Source organism: Tachypleus tridentatus, chromosome 13, assembly GCF_004210375.1.
Source record: "Tachypleus tridentatus isolate NWPU-2018 chromosome 13, ASM421037v1, whole genome shotgun sequence".
Classification (NCBI taxonomy): Eukaryota; Metazoa; Arthropoda; class Merostomata; order Xiphosura; family Limulidae; genus Tachypleus; species Tachypleus tridentatus.
In genome coordinates, this window is record NC_134837.1 from 91,492,492 (window position 1) to 91,512,853 (window position 20,362).

Consider the following 20,362-nt stretch of genomic DNA (forward strand, 5'->3'; position numbering starts at 1 on the left):
TATTACTGGATAGGTGACCGAGTGCATGTGCACCACATCAGTGTAAGTTATGTAATGTTAGCAAGGCATGACTGGAAGGTCAGTATAATAAAAAAAATAAATATACATGTTCATATATAGTGTTATGAGACTTAAGCTACTTAGACCAAACATTTGTATTTTCAGGTTATAATACATATTCATTCAAAAAAGCATAATTTATACTTATTTCCCTTTTTTTATTATCAATAGTTACAAGTTTGGTTAAGTGACAGATCTCACATAGAGTAAAGAAAATAACATAAAATATAAAGTCTTACTGAAACAAATGATTGAAATGTAATTACGAGGTTTTAGAGATTATGTAAATAGTATTTGAAATTTTTGGGATGAAGAATAGTTTTTTAATCATGACATGAATTCACTTTGTACTCAGACTAGTAAAGAAACAGACTCTATTTTCACAAAAAATCATGAGTAAAGATATTTCATTACAAATCTGATGTTTTGTGTATAAAAAGCTTGTAATCTTTACTAAAATTCTACTAAATTTTGTGAAGATACACATGCTGTATCAAAAGTTATAATGCAAATACTTAATATGTGCATGTGTGTAGAAAAACTCATATATATCTTATATCAAGCCCATTGTGAAAGGGTTAAAAGATGATTGCCATTCACTTTCATTTGTTTATCTACTCAACAAACCCCAAAATAAGGCAAGAAACTGTTGCTAAGATACCAAACAAGAATGTAACCACCCCCCAAGTTGTTCGTCTTTCTTCTTCTTGTTTTAGTTAAGATTATTATACAACTCCTTTATTTTGTTTTTCTTTTTTGTTTATTTTGTTTTTCTTTTTTGTTTATTTTGTTTTAATTTGGAGAGCAGTAACTTTCCCACAACTGTATATAGGCAGTGAAAGATGATACAGATGTAGGAAGCTGTAGACTTCAGTACCCACATCCCACTCTTCTTAATTTCTACTTCTTTTGATTATTATTTATTTATTTTTGTCATTTATTCATGTGAGACTTGCAAAAGGAGGTTAATACTGATATATAGTGTATCCCCATCACAATGTGGGTCCTACTTTCCCAGTTACCTCCTACATTTATAGCCTGTGCACTGAGAATCCTCTTGATATGTGCAGTATCTTTGATTTGTTTTTTGTTTAGGTTCGTTTTTGTTAACTTAGATATATATATATATATATATTATTAAATATATTTATCAAACATTACTTTTTAACCACAGATTCATTTTCACTTCAACACACAATTATTTATCAAATATTAACACTTTTCAAGATTTCAATGTCTTTTTAAAAAAAATATTTTTAACATTTTAAAAGTCCAAATTAGAAAAAAAAGAAAGAAAATTCACATAATCAGTATGGATCATATTTTCTACCCCTAGCTGGGTCAATATCCTTATTATTTGTATATGATATAAAAACAACTAAATTTACAACTAAATTCACATATACTAACTTCAGTCAGACACACAGTTTGAAGTATCAGAAACTGCACTTTTCCAAGCTAAGAAAAAACAAACTTAAACAAATTTTAGATTGTCATATGAATAATAAATACTCTCAAGAGGTAGAAGAACACAGGTACTTGTTCTTTATCAAACACAAGTTGGTGTACTTCATACGTCCTGTGGTGGCTCAGCAGTAAACTTGTGAACTTACAGCACTAAATGTTGAGTTTTAGTATCTTTTGTGAGCATATATTTTAAAAACCAAACTTACCTCTCCATAACCACATACAAGAACCTGTTTTCCACCAAACATCACATCTGTTGATCGTTTTAATCTAAGAAGACATAAAGAACTTTTTTCACACAAACAACTATTGAATAAGCATATAATCACAAAACTTAAAGAAATCATATACTTATACCAATACTAAATCAACATATCTGGCAAAATAAATTTTCTTGAATTTTAATGACTTCACTAAACAAGTACCCACATATTAGAAATACTCAATGAACTGTGTAATCTGTTAAAGATTATGTCATCCTTCACACATCTTTTTAAATAACAGGATGCAGTACTTGTTGAAACTACATTTTAGAAAATTGTGAATGAAATACAAATTATAATAAGAATTATAGGTCTTTATTAGGAGGAAAACATTCTCAAGAATGTTTAAACAAGGAAAACTTTTAATAAGGGTAAAACCTACTTACGCATCTAAGACACTCTCACGACAACTGTACAAATTGTCAAACTTGGTCTGCCAAAGAAAAAAACTATTTGAGTGATCATTTTGTAAACATTTAATTTATTCACTAAAGAGAGTTAAATCACAAATTTTCACTTGTGGATGCTGCACATCATATTTTGCCACAAAATCATGTGAAAGATACTCATATTATTTTCCTATCATAAATTATGAAATTATTTGCATGTAGTGATTGTAAAACTTTTTCTTTTTTCAGGAACTGTTATTTGAATAGAATATTTAATATTTTTGTTTCTTTCTGTTCTGTATCAATTAAGTCAGCATCACTTAAAGATCAACCAAATGTGATCATTTATTGCTGTAACTTCTAAGAGAAAAAATCCCTTTTTGCAGAAGTTATAATTTTCCTCTATGAAAATGTATTTACAATAGGACTTCCCTTCACTCACAAGATTAGGTTTTCTCGTTTTGTACTGCCTTCTATTTGTGAACTTGTTTCCAATGCATGCCACAAGCCTTCATCATCCTTCTGTTAGAATCCAAAGTTCCAACATGTCTCTCCTGCAAATCAATGTGTCACCTTTCCACTAATAGGAGAGTACTCTATAACATGGCACATGTGACTCCCTCTATGTACCAATACCAAAAACGTCTGGGGAGAAAAAATGGGAAGTAAGAGAGGAGGAAAGTAGCTATCAGAAATACACCTTAATTTAGAAAAATTATAACCTCTAATATGACACACTCTCTCTGATCAAAAAATTAGCTTGAATCCCACACTTAATTTGACTGGTGCACAGATGTGTCCACCAGAAACATCTGAAGGACACTGCCTAAAAGAGACACAAAGATCAGATGATCTAAGGAGGGAGATTATACTGCATTTGAGCCAGATATATCTACACATTGAAAAGGGAAATGATCACAATGAAAACTGGGTAATAGATGATGCAACCCATGGTGCAGAGTTGCTCAGGAAACAATGAGGACTTACGTGACTGGTTCACTCGATCTCCATAATTTAACTTGCTGAGTACTGACATCCACTCAAGGGTAGGAAGAAGGCACTCAGTCAAAGGGGTTTAACTGTATTTGGGCATCTAAACCCCAGGAAAATCACCCATATGGAAGATCTTGTAACTCTCTTTACACCAGCAAAACACCACTACCATACTCAGACCTAAATGGTTGCAACCCATCATGTGCAACAGCAGGCTGCCTCCATGGTCAACCATCCCAGCTGCTTGGAACTGGTAAGTTGTAAGGATTCTCATACTCAAACCCTGAAATTAAGACCAAAGAACCCTCAGAGCTACATTAGAAACACAAAGATAAATCCAAAGCCCATCAGCAAAATATGCTCCACTTCGTTAGGTAGAGAAGAAGGATGAATGAAATGGGCTAAGTGAGAAGCTACACTGTGAGAGCATCTGGAACTCGTTGCCAGGTACTGGACAAAAGCCAGGCTTGAAGAAAGTGGATGAGAAGTGTGGGATGTAGAACCAGCAAACAGTGTTGATCTAACTGGTCTGAAAGTAAGAAAAGAGGGATAGGAGGGATCACTAGGAGCTGGAACAGCTGAGAGAAACATGTTTAAGCAGGCTAGTGAAGAGCAATCAGAAAAAATCTGCATGAATTGGAAATTGAAAGAAAGATAGCATGATAAAGTAATTGGATAGAAGGAGAAATAGAAAAACAGATGGAACCAATCCCATTTATTACTAAAGCCTTAGAATAGGGATCAGGGGACCAAACTGAGGTAACTTGTGATTGAGGATGGTGGCAAATGCATTAAAAGTGGGAGTATCTAAGTAATAACAGTTCCACCAAAAACAGTAGGTTGTAGGGACTACTCTGTGGGATAAACCTAATCTGATTGAGAAAGATGATCCATCACCAGATTGAAAGCTGCTGAAATATGACATGCCATCAAACAAACATGATGAAAGTGGGCCTAAAACATAAGAATCAATGTGCAAAAGAGATCTTAAATGAGTGCCACAGCAAAGCCACATCGGGCTATCTGCTGAGTCCACCGAGGAGAAGATTAATAACCTATCACTGTAGAATCATTCGAATGGATCATAACTGGCCATAGTTACTGATAAAAAGAAAAGGATTCATGCACAATGGATAACCAGGAGTTCCAGGAGGTTGATGTGAAGATAATGCTCCTTCACAAATCAACAACCTGGAACATGTAGATGATCAACCCATGTGCCTCAGTATTGAAGAGATACATCCATGAATGGATGTAACTCTGGCCTTGAAGGAGAAAATGAGACATCTACCAACATATGGACCCTGTCCAACCACTAACGAAGATCATTTATCAAGGAGAAGGGTAAGAGAAGAGGATCAACCAAGGGTTCTCATGAGTAGTTCCACTGGTCACAAAGGGCCCACTGAAGCAAATGCATACGAGTATACCAACAGGTATGATAGATGTCAGAAACTGCCTTCCCAAAAGTGATAGAATCTCATCAGTAGTAAGTAAGAGAACAAACAGGGCTGTCCAAATGGCCAGTTCCATAGAAATAAGCCAAAGAGAAGGTTAGACCCAACTGAGATGGGCGTTGAAGAAAACATCTAGATATACAAGTACTGGAGAGAATGAAGGAAAGATTGCTCCATTGTGATCACCTATCCCACAAGCTTAGCTTCAAGTAAGAGCCAAGAGTAGGACTGGCCAAATTCCATTCAGAATAGGAAGGAAGAAGCCAGTCGTCCAAGTACACATGGAAGTACAGTCCCAGCGTATGAATATACCAAGCAAAGGGACAAACCACTTGATAAAAATATACAGTGCAAAAGCCAGACCAAAGAGCTGGGCACTAAAAAGGTATACCACCACACAAAGAGCAAACTGGCAGAAGTAAAATCTGCACAACCCTTCTGGAGTAGATATGACAACCTGTTGGGTGAGGAAGTTGAATATTGCCTCACATAGACACTGGTGTAATTAGTAATCCTGAAGTGGAAAAATGAAATGGAAGAGAGGGAAACAGCATAAGATGAAACCCTCTGATAGAACAACATGAACTCAAAGATGAAATGAAAGAGATGCTCTGATAAACAAAATTCACCAGATGAGCTGCCATCAATTCCTAACACAACAAGCATATCATTTATCACTATGAAAAATGGTGAAATGCAGTCCATCGAGAAGTTGGGATAGGCAGGGCTGGAAAGGATAAGGTCGATAGACGAAACATGAAGCTACCTCTGACTTCAATGGGGACCAATAGATTATTAATGTTTTATAAATTTACTTAAAACACACACTGACAGTATAGATAGGAACACCAGAAAAAACAGGGTCATAACAAGGACCCACATATACAGATCTAGGCAATGGGTCCACAAGAATACAGTATAATGACCAAAAACACTAAAGAGAAATAAACCATGTTTAGGACCAGAGCTAAAAACTACATGCAGCCTACAGTGGAAAGGAAGAGGAAAGGGATTTCCCCAGAAAATCTTATAGGGTTCTTGTAAAGAGCCTCAGACAGGAAGAGGATTGAGGTGAGATATTACAAAGAAGAAGATCAAGACAGGAGAAGAGGGCATAGGTAGGATGAACAGAAAAAATGGAACTCACCTCCCAAACAGGTAAAACGGAACCCAACAACTGGTGGTCTAGAATTTGGAAGCCCTCCCTAAAAGTCGCAAGGAAGGTGTAGGAAGACACAGCAAACCCCAGGGGTGGAAGGGGGGCAGAGAGACCATAATTCCATCAGCCTGCATCTGTAAAAGATTTGAAAAGTACAGGAAGAAGAAGGGCATGAAGAGGATAAAATGTGCATGCTGTAGACTGCTCCATCTTCCCATGAACAAAGACATTCCCTGATTTTTTGCCCATGCAGGTGGCTGAAAGTGCAGTAACAATCAAGTGATATGCACCTTAAGTGGTAACAGCAACTTTAGAATGCAGTTTAAATACTAAACCAGTGAAAAATGTATGAAAAAAAAATAATTAAATGCTCTCAAAGAAAAGTGAAATTAAGTTAAATGGAGTTCAACTAAGCTAAATAAAGTTAAACAAATTGTAGGGTAATCAGTTGTTTAAAGAAAGACATCTGCACTCAAGCACCGTCAAACAAGAGGTGGCAGTTCAGTAGTAATAAACAGAGAGAGTCACGTGATAGAATACTCTCCTATTGGTAGAACAATGATGCATGATGAGTTGCATTAAAGACATGTTGGATTCCAATGGAGAGATAATGAAAGCTTGTGGTAGGCATTCAAAAAATTCACAAACAGAGGGCAGCACAAAATCAGAAAAGCTAATCTTGTGAGTAGAAAGAATATACCTTATCAAAAAGTGCAAGTTTACTGGTTTTACACCTCAATCACATCATCATAAGAGTAAACACATTTTATGGTATGTAAAAATATTAAAAATTTCAAATAACATGAGGAAGACAACTGACATATATAGATTTTTGTTGTTGTTTTTTATTTGTTTCACTAACCATAAATTACCATAGTTACTAAGTCAGGATACCTTGGTGACAGAATCATTTACATTCATGGCTGGAACTGACAGTTTGCCAGCTTTAGAGAGCTGATAAAGTCTGTGAACACCAGTCACACTCTCCTCCACAATTCCCTTAATCATCTTAAAGAGAGCAGGGTGTTTTTTGGACATCAGGTGAGTAGCATCACCACCATCATCTAAGATCTGGAAGAAAGCCAGTGTGTGTTTTAAGTAAATTTACAGGGAATTAATACCATAATCTGTATGTGGAAGAAAATCAGTGTATATTTAAAGAAAACTGGATGTTAAATGAAACTGCTCTTTCTTCACAAATGGCTACCAATATTTGGTAAGGTAAATAATACTTTAAAAATAATGTATTATATAGAAAATATTAATTATAATTACTAACATTATTCTAGAGTATTAATTACAGGATATCTAAAACAGCTAATATTATAAACATCAGTCTATACCATGTTAGGCTGCCAACTATCAGCATAAACACAACGGTCTATACACCACCAGAAGTCTTCTTCTGACTCTCCTTTCCATGCAAACACAGAAATACCTAAGGAAATGATTGCTGTACCAGTTTTCTTGCAGACAAAAATAATACACAAATCAGAAAGACTAATTTAACTAAAATATACAAAAACTGTAATTTATTTTTGTCAAAACATAAGACTACTGTTTTTCTGAGGATCTTGTAAATTTTATTCTAAGCATATACTATAGTACAGAAAAAAAACATGGTTATAATTAAAACCTAATGTTGAATCTGAATACGTATTCAAAATTTAGACCTAAATATGCAGAAAAGCTCATAAATGTTACCTGCTTCTGCCAAAGCAGCAGCCACTTCATTCTGCAATGAAGAAAAACAATCAATAGCAAATATTTCTCAATTTCTTAACTAAAATGCTGGAAGAAGAGTTTGCTTCCAAACAAACAGTGCTTTACTCAACAATAAAAAGGTTATTTTGTGAAGTGTATTGAAAAGAAATCTATAACACTTAACACATTTCACTGTGAAGTTAGGTAAAGCTTTCAGGAGAATAGCTCTGAATCTATATAACTGTGGAAATGCAGAGCTTTCTGTTTCAGTATCATTAAAAGTAATATACATTAACAATAGCATCTGTCGAAATATGGCAAGACCAGTTCTGATATATATGCAGAAATGCAAAATTACAGACAGATTGCATGACATTTAAGAAAATATAAAATGTGAAATTCCTTGCTTGCTACTTCACTCCTGAAGATGGCATATGATTTGTGAAAACATGTAGAGTAATTATTTTGAAATTATTTTAATTGTGTATTGATTTTAATGTTATATATTTATTATTCTAATAACAAATAACAACAACACAAAACTGGTATACACACAGAGAATGTGGAATTTTCCAGTAGTTTCTGAAATTACATTCTTTTGAATGTCTAAATTCAGTTTCATGCCCAACAATAGACTAATTAGAAATGAACATTCACTTACAGTTTTGATGATTCTGATGTATAGCTACATTTCATTGGCAGGTTACTCCAAAAATAGTCTAAATCTCTTTTCAAACATTACAACTATGGTGGAACTAACTACTCTCTCTGGTAGAAGGTTTCAAATATTGTTCATAAAAGCATATTTATGACATATGCTATGGCATTTAAGCTCTTTCAGTGAATGTCCTCTTTTAAATGTACTGAACTCTATTATATACACCAGTTCAATTTATTAAATACTTCAATCATACCTTTTCTTGAAAGTCTACAACTGTCCATAATATAATGTTTGTTACTGTAACCTTTATCCTTTTACAACAGTCTTCATGTGAGATTTCTTTATATCAGACTAATTTTGTAGCATATTTTGTATGCATTTTCCAAACACTCAATGCATTTTTTAGGCTAGATCATCATATACCAATTGTGCTTTCTAAATGTCCTTACTAAGTATCTGATACACTACTATTCAAATAAGTCTATGATTCACAAACATCAGAAACCTATGAAACATTACAAACAAATCACAGTTCTAACATCACATGCCACTTTTTTTTTTTATTGAAACATGGTTTCATCAGGTACAAAGTCACTAAAAATGACTAATAAAATAATATATTTAAATTATTGGAAAATTGAATCATATTTTTATCATATCATATGTAAGTTATGGAAATTCTATACTCCAAAATATTTCAAATACTTCCAAAAAATTTTAATGTTGATTTTGTGTTTATATAAAATTTCTAACACATTAATGCATTTGAAGAAAAAGAACATGAATATTTGCATAAACACTTACCTGTGTGGAATAAATATTACAAGCAGCTAGTCGGACACTAGCCCCCAGTGCCACCAGATTCTCAATCAACACCTAAAAAATGATACAGATTTTAACAAAGAAATTGAAAAAGTTACTTTTAAAATCACTGTACTGTTTACAAGGTTATTGTTATTTAAAACATTCATGAAACAACTTATCACAAAGAATATGATTGGTTGGTTGGTTGATTTAGTGTTTTATGGCACAAAGCAGCTAGGTTATCCTCGCCAAACGTCCGGTTAAAAGGTAAAAATAAATTAAATGCAGTAAAATACACAAAAGGAAATGAAGGTAAAACAAAACGGCATTGAAAAACAGAAAAAGCATAAAACCAATGTTGACACCTAGTCTACAATGTTAAGAGAGAAAGCAGAGTAAAAGAAGTTTTAAAGTACTTTCTCAAACATAATGGTAATGATCATAACCCACCAGGAAGACTAACAGGTAGGTACAAAAACCACTGTCAATCACCTGAAGTTGGCCTTTCCAGTCCTGGTGTCGAGCTATTTAATGTTTTGGCCATTTTCCAACTTCAAATTGAACTGGAGAGATTGAGACATTGAAATTTGAACCACAATTAAAAAGGTGTAATGAATAAATATCAAACACTTAAATGAGATTAAAAAGATTAATGGCCATTAAAAAACTAAAAACTTTATCAAGGTGGACAGTGTCACCATCACCGATAACACTGTTCAATGTTACGGACAAACCTTGGGACAGAACATGTTTAAAATAGTGCCGTCGTTGAGAGTCGTAACGATGGCAAGAAAGTAAAATGTGGCTTACAGTGATTTAAGTGTTACACAAACTACACACTGGTGCATCAGTTCCAGATAAAAGAAAACGATGAGTTAAAAAACTATGACCAATGCGTAGTCTAGTTAGAACAACTTCCTCCTTCTGAACTTTATGGAAGCTAGACGGCCAAAGCCCAATATAGGGTTTTATTTGAAAAAGCTTGTTGTTGCGTTGCTCACTCCAAGTGGACTGCCAGTTGGCACTGAGCTGAGCCTTGAACATAGGACCATAGTCCATGTATGGAATAGGAACAGTGGTGATAGTTCCAGAGCAGATAGATTTAGCTGCCGTGTCTGCAAGCTCATTCCTGCGAATACCGATGTGGCCTGGTATCCAGAAAAACTGGATAGAAATAGATGTTAATGAGAAATGGGTCAGTTGGTTTTAAATATCAGCGAGAACAGGGTGTGAGCCAACATGAAGCGATTCCAGGGCCAGTAGAGAACTAAGTGAGTCAGTATAAATAGTGCAGTTGGAGTACTGCTTAGCTTCAATATGATCCAGGGCAAGAAATATGGCATACAGTTCAGCAGTGAACACAGAAGCTGTAGAGGGGTTTCTGCACGCAACCACCAAACCGCAACAAACCACGGCAGAGCCCACAGAATTACCTGATTTGGTACCAGCCGTATAAATTGGAATGGAATGATTGTTTGAAAGATGTTCAGTAAATAAAGGACAGTACTTCCAATCGGGAGTATCTGCCTTTCTCAGATGACTTAAACAAAGGTCACATTTGGGGACTGTAATAAGCCATGGTGGGATGGGCTGACCAGTGGATTCTGCAATGTTATCTAAGGACAGACCCAATTCATCCAATTGCACCTGGATGCAATGGCCAAAAGGAACAATGGCTTATCGTCTGTTCTGAAAAAGTATGGCCCACTGAGGAAAAACAACACATCCCCAGGTGGGATGCTTTGGTAAGGAACAAAGTTTCGAAGAATCTAGTAAAGACAGTTGCAAATGACGAAGGTGCAGAGAAGGTTCACGATATTCTATATATAAGCTTTGAACTGGGGAGGTGTGGAAAGTCCCAGTGCAGAGTCGAAGTCCTTGATGATGAATGGGGTCCAGCATCTTTAAGGCCAATGGTCTGGCAAAGCCATAGACCATTGATCCATAGTCAAGTTTTGATTGAATAAGAGCATGATATATCTTTAACACAGAACATTAATCCGCTTCCCAACTGGCAGTAGAGAGGACACGGAGGATGTTCAGTGCTCTTGTGCATTTGACCCGTAGCTGCTTTAAGTGTGGTATAAAGGTCAGCTTACGGTCAAAGATAAGCCCCAAGAACATGGTTTCAGGGACCACTGGCAGCGAAACTTCACCTATACACAATTCAGGATCAGGGTGAATACCCGATGGTGGCAAAAGTGCATGCAAATGGTTTTAGAGAGAGAAAAATTAAAGCTGTTTGCTGTAGTCCACTTCAGTACGCGATTGAGGGCAGTTTGTAGTTGCCGCTTAATATATCTCATGTTCAACAACTGACAAGAGATGTCAAAGTTGTCGATACAGAGCCTATTTGCAACAGTGAGAGGGAGTTGTTCAGTGATGGCATTTATCTTTATACTAAAAAGTGTGACACTCAAAACACAGCCCTGAGGGACCCCAAGTTCCTGTGGAAAAGAATGGGAAAGTGTCGAACCCACACAAACTTGGAATCTCCTGTCCATTAAAAATTTTTAATAAACATGGGTAAATGGCCACGTATCCCATATTATGGAGGTCTCGCAAAATGCCATACCTCCATGTTGTGTCATAAGCCTTCTCAATGTCAAGGAATATTGATACAAGATGTTGTCATTTGAGAATGGCTTCTCTGATGGATGTTACAAGTCAAATTAGGTGGTCTATGGTGGAGTGCTGTCATCGGAACCCACACTGGGTGGGTGAGAGGAGGTTGTTTGACTTGAGAAACCAAACAAGACGAGCATTAACTATCCTCTCTAAGGTCTTACAGAGACAGCTCATGAAAGCAATTGGACGGTAGTTTGAAGGAATCTTGTGATCTCTCCCAGGCTTAGAGAAAGATAAGATAATAGCCTGGCATCAGGCATTAGGAAAAATATTCTCCTGCCAGATTCAGTTAAAAACAATTAGAAGAATATCAAAAGAAGCAGGAGAGAGATAGCACAGCATGTCATAGTGTACATCATCAGGTCCAACAGATGTACTGCCAGACCAATGAAGGGCCATTTTCAGTTCCACCACTGTAAAGGGACAATTATAGTTAAAGAGACAGTCAGTTCGAAAGGAAAGGGGTGAACACTTAAGATGGAGAGGGGGACAGGATTCGAAAGGTCAGTGGGCACTACAATTCTGTACATCCTCAACTGCTTTTGAATTCAAGAGAAGTTTACTGTGTTGGGATGTGGATGTTTCAACCAATATGTCTCCTGCTCGAAGCTTCTTTACTGACTTTGGAGAGCCAGCAAGTCCCTCTTGTCCCTTCTGAATAAAAAAGGGGGACATTTGCCCTAAAGGTTTTTCTGAAAGAGAATGTAATATAAGAAAATGAGGTACGTGTGTTACTGATGTTGAAGATTGCTGCTCAGTCTTCAAGACGTGATCGTTTACCCATGAACTGTTTTTTCACTATTTTATTTAAATTTTTCGTAGGAGGATCCATTGGAGAAAAAAAGAAAATTTTGGTACCCACTGACTACATCCACCATGGAGCCCTACGAGGGGATGCACTACAGTATCATGCAAGAAAATTGCGGCAACACCAGGGTTTCATGAGCACTATACCAAACACCAGCATCAGACAATGTCCACAACACCCGTTAAGAACTTCCAACACTGGTACTTGGTTGACTCTAGCCCAAATGGACCAGCCAACTGACCAAAGGGGGGCCACCCAAAGGCTGCCCGTCTACAGAAATTCAAAGCTAAAGTGGTGTGTTAGGGTTGGACCTCTCAATCACCATGATCCTCTCCTCACCTTCACGAATCACCATGCATGGCAAATACGTGGGTGGATGTCTAGATCCCAGAGGAGGTAACCAGAAAGAACAGAACCTTCCCTGGGAGGCCCCTCACCACATACAGGAATCCACACCGAGGGGCACAAAGAATATAAAGCAAGTTTTAACTCTGCAGTTCTGATACACTGCTGGCTAAAATATTAAAGTCAATGAACATAAAGAAATAATATGCATTTTGCATTGTTAAACTCAACCACTTATTTGATTAGAGCTTCAAAATATGAAAATAAGAAAAGAGAAAATAAAAATTTAAAACTTTTTTACCATTTAATGGGGAAAATGTGAACACTATGAAATTAGCCTAAATACTAGCTGGTGAAAAGTTTAAGACCATACTGAAATGAAGCATTAATTGGCATTAATTAAACACATAACGAAATTTAGTCATTTAAGTTCAAGCATTAGCGTTGTCATCATCTCCCACTGACATCTCCTGTCTTACATTGGGTAAAAACATGGCAAAGGCTAATAAGTTTATAGAGTTTGAACATGACAGAATTGTCAACCTGCAAAAGCAAGGTCTCTCTCAACGTGCCATCGCTGGTGAGATTGGTCATGGTAAAACTGCTGTTGCAAATTTCTTAAAAGACCCTGAGGGATATGGAAGGAGAATTTCAAGTGGTCGGCCCAAGAAAATTTCGCTGGAGTTGAGCAGGAGGATTCAATGGGTTGTCTGGCAAGACACCAGCCAATCGTCGAACCAAATTAAGGCCCTTACGGATGCAGAATGCAGCTCAAGAACAATAAGACAGCATCATTGAGAGAAAAGCTTTAAAAAACCGTAAACGACTTCAAAGGCCACACCTCCTTCCACACTGCAAAACAGCTTGGTTAAACTTTGCTGAGAAGCACCAAACATGGGATGTAGAAAAGTGGATGAAGGTTTTGTTCTCTGATGAGAAAAAAAATTTAACCTGGATGGTCCAGATGGTTTCCAACATTACTGGAACGATAAGGATATCCCACTGAAGACATTTTCTAAACGACACAGTGGAAGAGGTTCCATCATGATCTGGGGTGCTTTCTCCTTCCATGGAACAATGAAGCTTCAGGTTATACAGGGGCATCAAACAGCAGCTGGCTACACTGGCATGTTGAAGAGAGCATCCTTATTGACTGAAGGCCCTTGCTTGTGTGGAAATGACTGAATCTTTCAGTAATTCAAATGCCTGCAGGACAAAGGACTTTTTCATGGTGAATAATATGATTCATTTGGATGTGTTTGCCCGAACTGAACCCCATTGAAAATATTTGGGGTTGGATGGCAAGGGAAGTCTATAGAAATGGACATCAATTCCAAACAGTGCATGTTCTTCATGAAGCCATCTTCACCACTTGGAATAACATTCTAGCCAGCCTTCTGCAAACGCTTATATCAAGCATACCAAAGCAAATGTTTGAAGTTATTCGCAATGATGGCCATGCAACTCACTACTGAGACCTCTTTTTGGGCATTTCCTACCCTGTTTAAGACTTCTTTTTGGTATGGTCTTAAACTTTTGACCAGCTAGTATTTAGGCTAATTTCATAGTGTTCACATTTTCCCTATTAAATGCTGAAAATGTTTTTTATTTTTATTTTCCCTTTTCTTATTTTCATCTCTCAAAGCTCTACTCAAATAACTGGTTGAGTCTAACAACACAAAATGCATATCTTTTCTTTATGTTCATTGGCCTTAAGATTTTGGCCAGCAGTGTATCTTTTAAAATTAATTAATAACCACGAGCCATTCCTAACATTCCACTCTTGGCAAAGATAGATGGATAAAAGTTACATTGACAACTGGAGTTTTTAATATCAAATGTGTTTCATTTTAGCTCCTTTTTTTGTTAAATTGTAAAAAAGTTATCTTCAAGTCATAATACGGAACCAAATTTTACACAAAGAGAAAATGATGTTTCATAACAGAAATTATGTTTCAAATACAGAAAATTCAGCTGACAAAAATTCACATAATGATATTACAAGGCAGTGCAACAAAGAATTGATGAAATTTCTACATTCAAGATAGTGTGTTAGAGAAACAGTGAAACTTCTATATTCAAAGTAGCATGATAAAGACATTAAGAAATTTATTTCTATGTTCAAAAATGTGAAGGAACATTTGCTCTATCATCATTTGTTAAACTCATTTTATTTCATATTAAATTTTGTTGCATTCTACTTCACTTGAAGCTGGATCTATAGATTTAATAGCTACACCCAATCAAAGAGTCACAGAAAGTTAAATTTTTTAAACATTTTATTAATTTGCTTTTGCATAGAACAGATCCTTTTAACTTTATTCTAAAGATTGCAGGTGTACACAGTCACACCAAAATAACAGAACAGCAATATTTCATATATTAAATCTGTATACTGTAAAATAATAAAAAAATCAAAACAACAGTATTTCATTAAATTAGTATGCACAACAAACCATACCACAAACAACAGATCAAAATATTAGTTGTCCAGAAATCAGAGTTTCTACGGTCAATTAACTCCCTGAAAGAGTCTTCTGCAGCTGCCTGATTTTGAAAGTGTTTATTATTCACAAAGTTTTCAAATTGTTTGAAAAAAATGAAAATATGTAGGATTAAAGTCTGGGGAATAAAGTGGATGAGGCAGAACCTTGATTCCCAATTCATTCAATTTTTGGAGTGTCATTTCCGAGAGGTCTCATAATTCTGATTTTGTTGAGCTTCAGTCAGCTCATGCGGAACCCACTTGTCCAACTTTTTCAACTCAGGTGGTTGAAAATGCTTGATTTGCTTGTTTCTCACTGTTTTGCAAGCTCATGTACTGTTGTGCAAGGGTCTGTCTCAACTGCTTCCTTTTATGTGTCTTCATCTAAGAATGGCTTCCTCCTATGACCTTCATGATCTTCAAGACTTTCATCTCCACATTGAAACCTTTAAAACCAATACTGAACTGTATGTTCAGTAACAGATCCATGACTGAATGCCTAGTTGATGTTCCGTGACGTTTTGGTAACTTTTCATCCAAGTTTGAAGTCGTAGAGGAAAATCATACAAAAGTCCTTCTTGTCCATGCTGCCTTAGTGGTTGTGAAACATACTCGGAGTAGAGTTGAAGCAGTAGACAATTAAGACACTTTGTAAGTGACAACACCAATGATAAGTTTCTCAATATTTAGCTTGTAAATGTCGTCGTGAGAATTCCAACATTTATTTCTGGACAATCTAATTACATTTTACTGAATGCATATGTGTATTAACTCACACCAAAAATGTCCCAAGAATAAGGTAAGATAAGATGTGGTGCTTAAAGTGCCATATTTTCTATTTAGTTTAGTGAAATTTAAAAAAAATTCAGGTATACATGTTTTTAGGGTACTTACAGTTTTCACAGGTCTCTTGTATACTACTGACCTTGTTTCATATACTTACTACACATGATCAAGGAGTGTGTTCCATTTTACTGAATGCATATGTATATTAACTCACACCAAAAATGTCCCAAGAATAAGGTAAGGTAAGATGTGGTGCTTAAAGTGCCATATTTTCTATTTAGTTTAGTGAAATTTAAAAAAAAATTCAGGTATACATGTTTTTAGGGTACTTACAGTTTTCACAGGTCTCTTGTATACTACTGACCTTGTTTCATATACTTACTACACATGATCAAGGAGTGTGTTCCATTTTACTGAATGCATATGTATATTAACTCACACCAAAAATGTCCCAAGAATAAGGTAAGGTAAGATGTGGTGCTTAAAGTGCCATATTTTCTATTTAGTTTAGTAAAATTTAAAAAAAAATTCAGGTGTACATGTATATTAACTCACACCAAAAATGTCTCAAGAATTTTATGGTACTTACAATTTTCACAGGTCTCTTGTGTACTACTGACCTTGTTTCATATGCTAACCACACATAATCAAGGAGTGTGTTCCATTTGGATATTTTTGGGCTTTGTTGAAAAGACCTAGCTCGGATTTCATACCTGCCTTCTCCAGTAGTAGCAACATGTTTAAATTACAAAATTTCTGAAGGATATTCTCATTTTGTATATACATAACGTCATAATCTAAGATCTTCCCTAGAATTCAACCTGAAAAAAAGATCTCTACACAGTAACAGGTAAGTGCTTTTGTCACCTCCATGATTCATCTTTGGCTTCTGTTGTAAATAAATAAAGGTTACTTTCAACTTCCTTTCAAACTGTTTAATTTCTCTTCTTGAAATAAGTCAAATTTTCAGTTAACTCTGTAAAGCATATCCTAACTACTTTTCCTGTTATTTATAATAAATCTAAAGGTAATTCAGTAAGCCTGAAAATACTACAATAATAATTATGTCACTGATCGTGAAATGAGATGCTCATACAGCAAAATTTTCTCAGCAGGAATACATTTTTGGAAAAATCAGATGAAAGTGTCAAAAGAGTTGTAACTGCTTCTTGATGCTAACCAAACCTACCCAATTAGGTATCATGTACCAAAAAAATAATAAAGAAAACAAACATAATACACATTACAATTTAATGATTCAACTTTCTAGAAATAAAGCAGATTTTATGGGTAAGGATGAGCAATAGGAGATCATATTGAAAAAGGCTGTTTGTTACTTTTTTTTAATGTGGCATGGTAACTACCAAATGAAGAAACAACGATTATTGGTCTGAAACAAAAAATTTGTTCTGAAAAATTTTTGAACATTAAAATTTACTTGCCAATGAACCAGGTCCAAATTATCAGTTTCACTAAAATATGTTTTACTGCAAATTTTACCTGTTGATCAGAAAATATATTTCATTTGTCTGCTGGGTTTTTTATGTTACTTGAAGAAAAACTAACACTACTCACAGCTGTCTGGGCATTGATATGGATGCAGCTTACAATCTTGGCACCCCTGAGGGGCTTGTCCTGTTCTGCACGTTTCCGAAGTGCCATTATGCCCGACATTTCTTAAAGGAAATGAAATTCTCACCAATTAGATTGCCTTTTCACCATTTATGATCCTTTTCAGAAACAAAAATTAACTTAAAAGACTGATTATTTATGTTCATAACTACAAAAAATGTTATTAACATATGTAAATGCTAATAATACTTAAACTGTTGAGTTCAGTGATGCTCAACTTCCATTTGAAGATCAATGTTGATCCTCAGAAACATTCAGTTGAAAGAAAAAGAGGAATACAGAAAACATTCTTGAGAAAGATTCAATTTATAATTTGTACAGGAGTTAGGAATAGGTGAAATGTGTTGTTTCCTTTTTAATTCACTGTACAGTATGCAAGCCTTTTAGTTTTCATTTGAAAGCTCTGGGAGGAAGCACAGGTAAGAAAGATTACTACAGACCTGTGTACTCCTAATGGTGCATATTAGTCTTACAAACGTTTCGTTTGTCATGAAATAAAAAAGGTAGGGTACCACTAATTTACCTTATTTAGTAGTTTGATTATTCATAGATGTATAAAAAACCTTATTTCCATTTAATTAACTTAACACTTATTATTTTAAACTAGATTCTGTTCATTAAATCTATTTAGTTTTAAAAGAGTTTGCAAAAATTTAATAAAATTATTTAATTATTTTTTAAATTATCTAGCTTACATTTTTTGGGTGAAAGCATTTACTTGCTGCTTGCTTCTTGTATTTAAATTTTATACAAGTTGTTAACAAAAAAAATATTATATGTATAATTCTCTGTCTAATAAGTAAGTCTTGTGTGATTTTGGTTGGAAGTAAAATAGTTTTAAATTTTAATGCAAAGAGGATTTTAAAAAGTCAACTATCTAGAAGAGCTAGTGTTAATAATGTATATGCAACTTTTAGTTTATGATAAACATATTTGTTACCCAGATGTTAATTTTTAAATAACAATGCAAATGTAAATACAAATTAAATAAAATTTTAAGATGTACTTACTATAATAAAAATTGTCCTGAACCTGGTAAATATGCATCAGGGTAATAAAAGAGAATACTGATGTAAGGGGATAGCATTCTCAAAATAAGACTTTAGCATCTATTGTCTCCATTGTAAACAATATGAAACTTTTAATTCTAGGTTTCAAACTCTTCAAAACCAGGTATATTTAATAAAATTATTTATTTACACTATAGTTAAACAGTTTCAAGGAAATCTGCAAATTTAAATTGTAACTGACCTTGCTCTGCTATTTCAATCTCTCTTCGACCAAATCCCGATTGGTTGATGTTTTTAACACAGAAATCACTAAATCCTTTGGAATTCTTCTGAACCTTTTCTCTCGGTGTAAGCCCTTCATCATCTGAGCTGGTGTCTGTGTATGAAGCTTGAAAAATAATACTACTTCAGTTTTTGAGAGTATAACAATGTCTATGATGGAATAAAATTCAATTTTTTGACACTAAATCACAATCTCCACAAGGCTCGGAAAATTAAATACAGAACCTCACCTGAAAATAAAGACCTTTCAAACACAGTCCTCAAACGTACAATGCACATAAATTAAGCATATCATCATGGCACAGATAATTATTATGTATAAACATAAATGAGCTCGCAAGTAAAACACTTTGAGATATACTCACTTTAAATAAAGACTTTAAAATCTTTACAACAGATTTTAATTTATAAAGTTATTTCAATGGTGTAATAAATCAATAATCTTAGTGAAATATTCACTCCTGTAAAACTAAACAAAAAGAGGTAACAACTGATAAAGTTCTACAACCCAAGCACTTTTGAAAGGTAGTTCTTTCTTCATCAGGGGAAAATGGTAACTTACATGTTTTCCTAACATCATGAATTAATAAAATGACTACTCTTTACATATATGAAGTAATATCATTAACAGGTGTTAGTGGCTGTCTTAAATGCACCTCAGTAATTAGGACTTTGAAATTATACCACTATATGTAGAAACTTCAGTAACTGTTTACATGTGCAACTATTACACAAAGTTAATTTTAATAAAATATCATAAATGATTAATGAACACTTTCACAGTTAATAGAATAACTATACACAAAATAAAGAAATTTACAACAAATTAATTAAATAATAATAATAATAATTAGCCTAATGAATAAAATTTTTGTACCACTAACATCACTGGCATACACTGCAAAAACATAGATACACTAAAACCATTGGTGAATAGTGTAAAACGTGTTTCACTAAAATCAATGTTGAATATTGCAAAAACATAATGCATTAAAACCCACTGGTAGATATCACTAAACATTTCACTTAAACAATGTTGTCAAAAAAGTGTTACACTAAAAACAACTGGTAAATACTGTCAAAAGTGACCATATGTTATCATTAGGTTTAAAAACTAAACAAGTGGTAAGTATTGACAAAAATTACAATATTTTATTATTAGATATAAACAACAGATAAAAGGTTTTCTTTGGTTTCACACTCTCAAGTGTAGACCAATGCAACATGAGACCAGCAAAGATATTTCAACCTACAGATACGATAAACTTTTTCAGGGTTGAAGCCCTTTATTAGCATAAGCCAAACTACTTCAAATATTTAGACAATTAGTTTATACTCTCCATTACTCTCTGTCCAATGCTTACTTTACAAACTTTCAGAGTCCTGGCATGGCCAGGTGGGTTAAGGCATTCAACTCATAATTCGGGGG

General features: G+C 34.7%; 1 protein-coding gene across 5 annotated transcripts in view; it reads right to left on the reverse strand.

Moving 5' to 3' along the window:
* The window catches only part of LOC143239991 (adenosylhomocysteinase-like 1), a 61,101-nt gene that overhangs the window by 6,492 nt on the left and 34,247 nt on the right, over positions 1 to 20,362 (reverse strand). For all 5 annotated transcript variants that reach the window (XM_076481727.1, XM_076481729.1, XM_076481728.1 and 2 more), the window contains 8 exons: positions 18,893 to 19,039; positions 17,585 to 17,685; positions 8,958 to 9,029; positions 7,493 to 7,523; positions 7,132 to 7,226; positions 6,683 to 6,859; positions 2,177 to 2,223; positions 1,734 to 1,797 (listed from right to left, as the gene is read on the reverse strand). In XM_076481727.1, the coding sequence (XP_076337842.1) occupies positions 1,734 to 1,797; positions 2,177 to 2,223; positions 6,683 to 6,859; positions 7,132 to 7,226; positions 7,493 to 7,523; positions 8,958 to 9,029; positions 17,585 to 17,685; positions 18,893 to 19,039 (734 nt within the window). The remainder of the gene's footprint in view (positions 1 to 1,733; positions 1,798 to 2,176; positions 2,224 to 6,682; positions 6,860 to 7,131; positions 7,227 to 7,492; positions 7,524 to 8,957; positions 9,030 to 17,584; positions 17,686 to 18,892; positions 19,040 to 20,362) is intronic.